An 8,467-nucleotide genomic window follows, 5' to 3' on the forward strand; every position below is an offset into this window, starting at 1 on the left:
GTGAAGGTTTAGTAATTGACTTAGGAAACTTTGAATTTACACAAAAGGATATATATATTCAGAATAACTATACTAAGGTACAAATGTGCAATGTTGTGTTGTCACGGTCGTGTGTAGTAAACGTTGAATTTAATTACCTAATTGTTGCACGGTGTTAACCCACTGGCGATGCGGGGGTCGAGTGTGATTCTAAATGCCGTAATAGATGAAAACCGTCTTCGCGGATCTATAAGGTTAACTTGATCGAAAGGGAAACTCAAGCCCGATCTCACTAAAGCACACTCTGCAACGATGGACGTGATGTGACTCTACGTAACTCTATCATTCTAATTCCCTGAGCAACGAAAATCGTGGGTTTATATACCCCTAAATGTTAGTGTGGATCCGTCGGTGATTTCCATATTTGGAAATCTGACGGTTAGGATTTTCGTGGCTCTGAGGTGAGCAGCTGCGTTCCCTGGGAAAGGGTAGATAAGAAGTCTTCCCACGCAACGCAAGTCGAAGATGATATTAAGAGTATGCAGCTGCAAGATGCACTCCAGGGAGACCGAGCTCCAAATTCCAGGAGGGTAGATAAAATAAAATTGATGAACGCGAGCTTTGGAAACAAACAGCGAGTTTTTGTATACGTAACATGTCCATACATTTTTACAAATGGGAACATCAATTCCCATTCACATCAAGTCGAATTCATCTATCATGAAATGCGGAAAATTCCATCTCGATCGGTTAATTACGTGCCAAGTTTCAGCAAAGAAAAGGAATTTTGCAATAGCAATAGTTATAAACAATTAAAAAATTCATAAATTTTTGGAAATGTGATCATCGCGAAAACCTGTACGGCCGCAAAATGTAAGGGATTTCATCAATTTCAGGCCAAATATACGTGAAATAGTACGCTCTTTGCGATAAAAAGTGATATAAAGTGGTAAAAAACAAACTAAAGACAAATGTTTTGTTATGTGACCAAATGGCAAATGCTCTTCCAGATGCAAGGAGTTTTAACCTGATTGGTCCATTCGTCTCGGTGTAAGAAGCAAGACAAAATTTTTCTGTTTTTTAAAAAAGAACGGTTAAAAAACGACAAATCACAAAATGTTTCTTTTACGCGACCAACTGGAAGAAATATTCGACAAGATGCCAGAGGTTTCACTCCGATTCATCAAGCCATCTCGGCGTAATCGGTGAACAGACATTAAAAAAATATATATATATATATATACATGTCAAATTGAGTAACCTCCTCCTTTTCGAAGTCCGTTAAAAATTGACAGTTGCAAAGACAGAATTTCAGCAAATGTTGACGGAGGGCATAACACAGCCATCAAAGAGCCAATGGGCGAGTCCATTACATATGATAAAGAAAAATACTGGTGAATGGAGGTTATGCGGTGATTATAGGAGGCTAAACAGTGTTACAGTGCCAGATAAGTACCCATTACCACATGTACAGGATATCGTCCATGATTTTGATGGTACCACAGTATTTTCAGTAATAGATTTGCGAAGAGCATATCATCAGATACGAATGGCACCAGAGGACCAGCCTAAAACAGCAATACAACCCCCTTTGGATTGTACGAATATATGGTAATGCCGTTCGGATTGATAAATGCAGCACAAGCCTTCCAAAGGCTAATGGATGTGATACTAAAGGATTTACAATATTGTCGATGTTACATTGATGACATTATTGTAGCATCAGAGAATGTGAAGCAGCATGACGCACATCTGCGAGCAGTGTTCCAAAAGCTGGAAGAGCATGGTCTAACCATAAATGTATCAAAGTACCAATTCGTACAGGAAAAAGTGCAATATTTAGGTTGTAGAATTAACAAACTAGGTATTGCTTCTTTGGAAAAAAGGGTTTCAGCGATACAGACATATATGCAAAACTAACCACAATTAGTGAGGTAAGAAGATTTTAGGTGTACTAAATTATCATAGGAGATTTTTTGCCAATGCAGGGGAGATTCTAGTACTGTTGAACCAAATGCTCAAAGGAGCGAAGAAAAAAGATAACAGGCCAGTCAAGTGAACAGAGAATGCAGAAAAAGCCTTCGACAAATGCAAGGAGTTAATGGCAGCAGCTACATTGTTGCATTATCCAGTAAAAGGAGTAAAATTAGCACTCACAACAGATGCTTCAAATATTGCGTTAGGAACAGTGCTGGAACAATGGAATCAAAACAGGTGGGAACCACTAGGGTTCTTTTCTAGTAAACTGAACAGAGCTCAAACAAGATACAGCACATACGATAGAGAGTTGCTGACAATTTATAAAGGCATCAAATTTTTTAAACATTGGATAGAAGGTAGAGACCTTCTGATCAGAACGGATCATAAACCCCTCGTGTATGTCTTTCAGCAAAAATCTGATAAGCCAACACCGAGACAATTACGTCAGTTAGACTTCATTGGGCAGTATACAACGAATATACAGCATGTGACAGGAACGATGAACAACATTGCAGATGCACTGTCACGGGTAGCAACTATAAATTTACCAGTTTTAGTTTCAACAGAATAATTAATTGAAGAGCAGAAAACAGATGAAGAACTGCAAAATTTAATAGGAAGACCAAATCAAATGGACAAATGGGGTATTAGAAAAATTGCCATCAGCGATTCCAATAAACATATATATGCTGACATTTTTAACGAAACAGTCAGACCATACATACCTAAAGCCTTAAGGAAAAGGATTTTCGAGGCTATACACAATTTGTCCCATCCAGGAGGAAAAGCTACGAAGAAAATTATAGCAAAAAGCTTCATGTGGCCACAAATGAGAAAAGATATTACCAATTGAGTGCGTTCTTGTTTAGATTGCCAACGAGGGAAGGTTCACAGACACAATAAAAAACAGCCACAGCATATTGAAGTTCTAACTGGAAGGTTTGAACATATACACGTGGATATTGTGGGACCCCTTTCACCATCCAAAAATTTTTGATATTGCTTGACTATAATAGATAGGTTTACACGGTGGCCTGAAGCGATCCCATTAAAGGACATATCAGCTGATTCAGTAGCAATAGCATTATATTATATTGGATTACAAGATTTGGAACGCCAATAACAATGGCCACAAACCAAGGTACTCAGTTTGAATCCTTATTATTTAAATCACTAACCAAATTATTGGGATGCAATAGAAACAGAACAACACCATATCACCCAGCATCTAATGGATTAGTAAAAAGATGGCACAGATCATTTAAAAGAGCCATCATATGTCATAAGGATAATGAGTGGACAGAAATTTTGCCCACAGTACTTTTAGGTCTGAGAACGAGTTTTAAAGAGGATATTAATGCAACAGCAACTGAGATGATATATGGAAGCAACATACGCTTACCAGGAGAATTGTTCGAGCAAGGCGAAAGAAGTGAACCAGAACATTTTATTAATAAATTCAGACAATATATTAAGAGAATTAAACCGATTCCAACCGCTCACCATTCCAGACGTAAGGTATTCACTTATAAAACGTTATATACATGACACATGTTTTTGTCAGAATAGATGCTGTTAAAAAATCCATTGGATCCACCTTACGAAGGGCCATTTCAAATTCTAAAAGATTATCAGATGATGTATTTCAAACTAATTATAAAAGAAAACCCACAAATATATCCATCAAGCGATTAAAACCGGCGACGTGGGAAAAACAAGCGCAGAAGGATCAAGAAGTACTGAACTTAGAACGTACGCACGAGAATAAAAAAATTTTTTGGAAAAAATATATAACCGACTTCGGAAAACGTTAAAACTTCAGTGAAAAGTATGAAATAATTTCTAGTCCATTTCTGTGAATAGTGAACAGTTCTATACATGTAAGTGCTAAAAGTTTGACAAAACGCAGTGAAAAGTATGAAATAATTTCTAGTTCGTTTATATTATATTACTAGTTTCCTTTATATTAAATTATCTTAAATAATCTTTTCGTAGTCGGCGCAAAATTAAAAATATTTAATTCCTGCTTGAGTTAGTTTTGGGTGATGGCGGCAATGAAGGTTGAATGCTTTTAATGTATACATGTATACTGTCTTCGTGAAAGTCCAGGTCGGTCCCCTGGGCTTGTTGATGGTAATAGACTTCCCCAAAAAAAGAGGACCCAAAAACAAAACTCTCTACAATTGCTCATGACTAGAGTTTTACGTTGTTTCGAAGTACTTGCCTAGATGAAATTTAATAATAGACAGGGCTTATCTTTCCATTCTCTTTCCTGGTCGGCTGTGTGAGGGTTCGTTAGAATAAGAAACCCTACCAGTGATCACTGGTACTAATAATCAGTTATTAGGCGCCTATTTGTCGTTTTAGAAACCCATCACCTTCGTGCGGGTGCATGTATGACCGTATAGCCTAGGTACTGCTATACGAGCCATAGGTACTGTCCTATGGAACGCTCAGCCAGACAATAAATGTCTACGTGAAAGTACTGTCTGCGTAGATTTGGAATAGTTTTTGGCGGAGACGCCGATGGAGAAAAGTGTTAATGTACATGATGTACATTAACAGTAATCTAAAGTAAATATGATAATAGCAATAATTTAAGGGCATAAGTTTTGTCCCGCCGACAGAAAGTCAAACTAAATTTGGTAACTTTTAATGTAAGTAATTTTTAATTTTGCGCCGACTACGAAAAGATTATTTAAGATAATTTAATATAAAGGAAACTAGTAATATAATATAAACGAACTAGAAATTATTTCATACTTTTCACTGCGTTTTGTCAAACTTTTAGCACTTAGATGTATAGAACTGTTCACTATTCACAGAAATGGACTAGAAATTATTTCATACTTTTCACTGAAGTTTTAATGTTTTTTGAAGTCGGTTATATTTTTTTTCCAAAAAATTTTTTTATTTCACACTTTTCAATGTCAATATTTAAGCATTAGGCTTCATGCAACAATAACAATATGAGTAGTATGAAATAGCAATTGGTATTGGGCAATGGGTTCGGAGAGTATCGCAATATCCCAATAACACCACTGGATTACTTCCAAGCACGCATTCTGAGCAACGACAGACGATTTCAACGAACAGATTACTTGTTCTTTGCACTATCTGTTGTTGAATATTACCGCGCAAAAGCGTCTCGGTATCATGTAGAATGCGCCAAGGGGAACACACTCCAACTGAACTTATAGATACTATTCACCTAACCATGAGAAACATACGAGGTTCGGCATCATATTGGAGACGATCGTGTTCCGAGTTAATCGACATGGTGCGAAGTCTTGGACCGCCGACATGGTTTGCTACATTTTCCTGCAACGATCTGAATTGGCCAGACATGTTGAAAGCGTTCCTAATATCGGAAGGCCGTTCCTCCGAGGAGGCTGGAAACCTCACATTCACAGATCGATTGAAATTAGTTCAAAGATACCCAGTAGTTGTAGCAAGACAATTTACGGTACGCGTTAACGCGTTAATGCAGTATATAAAGGGCACCCAATGCCTAGGCGGCGTTGTTATCGATTATTGGTATAGAATCGAATTTCAAAACAGAGGGAGCCCGCATTTGCACTTGCATATTTGATGTGCAAACATACCGGATTTCCTAACCAGCGAAGGGGTCAATGTTATCGAGAATGTTGTATCGTGCTCAATAGAAACCGCGGAACAAGATGTAAATAACATAGTTGAAAAAGTCCAAATTCATAAACACACTAATACTTGTTACAAAGATCGAAATAATCGTTCGTGTCGATTTGGTTTTCCCAGACCGATAAGCGAACGAACAATGTGCCTAGGTCCTGACGACACACTTGCCAACAACGGAAGTTTCTGCGTACTGAAACGAACTGCGAACGAAATAATATATATAATATATAATAATGTTATGCGAACGAAGAAGAGTTCCCTTAACCGGAAAATTTGAGGATGGAGCAGCTGTAAGAATATTCCCAACCATAAAATTAGTGGATGAATATAACACCAAAATGTCTGATAAATTAGCAAAATCACATCGAATGTATGTCATCGATTCAATAGATGAATCTCACGAGGCAGCTACTTATGGAAAAAGACCACCACAAGGTGTCATACCTGCAAATGTAAATAACTGTGGCGGACTTTTACATACAATATTGTTAGCCGAGGGATCGCGAATCATGCTACGACGAAATATATCCGTTTCTGATGGTTTGATAAATGGCGCAATGGGACTAATAAAGAAATTTATATGGCCGGCACTTCGGCGAGATCAGCTGGAACAGGGAGAATTGCTGGACTCTGTACTTATAGAATTTGACGACAAATCCATTGGTAACAGGTTCAAAGATATCGACGGATACATTCCGATCTCCCCAGTAACCGCAACGTTTCAAGCAACAAGAGGTTATGGAGACGTCGAACGCAGGATGTTCCCACTTATACTAAGCTGGGCAGTAACGGTTCACAAATTACAAGGGACAACGTTAGATAAAGCTGTAATCGATCTGGGCAAAAAGAATTTTGCTAAAGGTCAAATGTACGTTGCTCTTAGTCGTGTTAAAAATTTACATGATCTAGCTTTATCTGATTTAGCAATAAATAAAGTACTCAATAAACCGCACGACGAAAAAGCATTAGCGGAAAAGGAAAGACTAAGGCGGCTCTTGTTAATACAGAGAAACACTACAAATCATCTCCCAGCGAACGAAACACTTGGAAACAACTGAAGTACACTTTACCCTTAATCATCGAGATATTGAGAACGCCCACATTCAATTCACCAGCGATTCATTACAAGCAAGGTAATATTATTAAGTAATTACAACATAAAATATATGCCAAATGGAATTACGGGGAAAGCATCCCTCAACCTGAATCGCTAGATTTCATGTTTAAATATTTATAGTTTACATATTGTTTATAAGTTCTTTGTTTGTTTGTCTGTTTGTAAGTCAGACCACCAAGATAACTTGATACAGCATGTGGAGGACCCCACCCCGGGTAATAAACAATAAGAAAAAAATAGGAATTTTGCAATAACAATAGTTATAAACAATATGAGAAAAATAGAAATTTTGCAATAACAATAATTATTAACAAAAAGAAAAATCATTTTTTGCAAAGTGATCACCACGAAAACGAGACCGGCAGCAAAATGTACTGGGTTTCATCGATTTCATCGAATTCAGTCGGAACATACGTGAAATAGTACAATTTTCGATAAAAAGTGTAATAAAGTGGTAAAAAATGGAAATAGGTCAAATGTCTTTTTAAGATTTTAAGAGGCAACGAAGCCCCACCAAATGCAAGAAGAATCAATCCGATTGGTCAATTCGTTACGGAATAAGAAGCAGTATAAAATTTTTCAGTTTTTTGCGAAAAAAACGGGTAAAAAATGAGAAATTCCAAAATTTTTTGGTAATGGGGCCACCTCGGAGATATGCTCTACAAGATGCAACAGATTTCATCCCGATCGGTCAAGACGTCTGAACGTAATCGAGTAACATACATAAAAAAAAAAAAAAATATACGTGTCGAATTGAGTAACCTCCTCCTTTTCTAAGTCGGTTAAAAAACTGTGAGATTCGCAGTTTAACATTTTAAACCGCTCGAAGGGGAGTGATATGGCGTAAAGAGAAAAGTTCTTAGAGCATAAGTTACCATCTAGTTTTTAAGTTGGTAGTATGTATTGTAACCGTTACCGCATGTAGAGTCCCACGAGTTTTGTGTAAGCGAAATTAAATAAAATAATTGTTATTGTTGCTCATTAAACAAGCGTTCCCCTACAGGATTAATAATTATTGCTGCATTAAATAACTATATATCGAATCAAGCTGATTTATTTGTGGATTGGATTAGAATCTGAGTCCGTCATATTGGCAAATTAAATTAAATTTGAAAATGAATGTTCGCGGTACAGTTCCCAGGAGGACTAGCGAGCACCACCATATCATAAAACAAAACACAGTTCACCTTTTCTCTATTGTGCTTGTTTCGCCTCATTCCTGGGCTCAGTATAACGTCGGTAGATGGCGCTTGCGCTCCATTATATTCTTCTTTACCTACGACCATTTTCGTGGATTCGACACGGGCATCCTACGCGGGACACGTCCTCATGTGATAATTCTACCACATCGAGAATTTCATCGATAACCTTTCTTAAGTTCGGTCATTCCTGACTTAATTTGTAACTATAACTTGTTTTAAATAATAAATTCACAAGGTTATATTATACCTTTCCTTATTTACTAAAAACAATACTCTGTATCCTTTAAATTTCTCCAATTATTAATTATTTAATTTTATTCACATGGAAACGCATGGATTCACAAATAGATACAGCTAGAGCTCCAACACCCTTCAGAAAACAGAATAATTGATCGTATAAATTTTTAAGGGGCTAGACACGGGTAATGCAGCGCTCTGTAATCCGACAAAATCTGGCCCGAAATATGGGTTAGCTTTGCCCACAGATTTTGTCCTTATATGAGCATATTTTGAGCTTAATGAGGGCTCATTC

General features: G+C 37.2%; 1 protein-coding gene and 1 long non-coding RNA gene across 6 annotated transcripts; both read left to right on the plus strand.

Annotated features, from left to right (window-relative positions):
- The first annotated feature begins 816 nt into the window (after positions 1-816).
- On the plus strand, positions 817-5,832 carry LOC128896602 (uncharacterized). The gene is made up of 4 exons (XR_008462035.1): positions 817-1,590; positions 1,700-3,711; positions 4,937-5,641; positions 5,737-5,832. It is a non-coding gene; the product is annotated as an uncharacterized LOC128896602 (long non-coding RNA).
- Positions 5,833-5,855: 23 nt separating this feature from the next.
- On the plus strand, positions 5,856-7,653 carry LOC128896603 (uncharacterized). Of its 5 annotated transcripts, none has more exons than XM_054159970.1 (3): positions 5,856-6,484; positions 6,624-6,749; positions 6,900-7,653. In XM_054159970.1, exons 1-3 carry the CDS (start codon positions 5,955-5,957, stop codon positions 6,919-6,921), a joined length of 678 nt encoding a protein of 225 aa, XP_054015945.1. In that variant the 5' UTR covers positions 5,856-5,954; the 3' UTR covers positions 6,922-7,653. The 5 variants fall into 5 exon arrangements, 3 of the variants coding, with proteins under 3 accessions (XP_054015945.1, XP_054015946.1, XP_054015947.1); XM_054159971.1 differs by having other exon boundaries at positions 6,904-7,653; XR_008462037.1 differs by having other exon boundaries at positions 5,856-6,749.
- Positions 7,654-8,467: the final 814 nt, after the last annotated feature.

Source organism: Hylaeus anthracinus, unplaced genomic scaffold (assembly GCF_026225885.1).
Source record: "Hylaeus anthracinus isolate JK02 unplaced genomic scaffold, UHH_iyHylAnth1.0_haploid 11726, whole genome shotgun sequence".
In the NCBI taxonomy this organism is placed as follows: Eukaryota; Metazoa; Arthropoda; class Insecta; order Hymenoptera; family Colletidae; genus Hylaeus; species Hylaeus anthracinus.

Bases quoted from the DNA above. Each gene is read 5' to 3' on its own strand.
- LOC128896603 (XM_054159970.1), top strand. From the start codon at position 5,955: ATGTCTGATAAATTAGCAAAATCACATCGAATGTATGTCATCGATTCA. The intron at 6,485-6,623 runs GTACGTTGCTCT...TTGTTAATACAG, and splicing joins AATTTTGCTAAAGGTCAAAT to AGAAACACTACAAATCATCT. The intron at 6,750-6,899 runs GTAATATTATTA...TCTGTTTGTAAG, and splicing joins AGCGATTCATTACAAGCAAG to TCAGACCACCAAGATAACTT.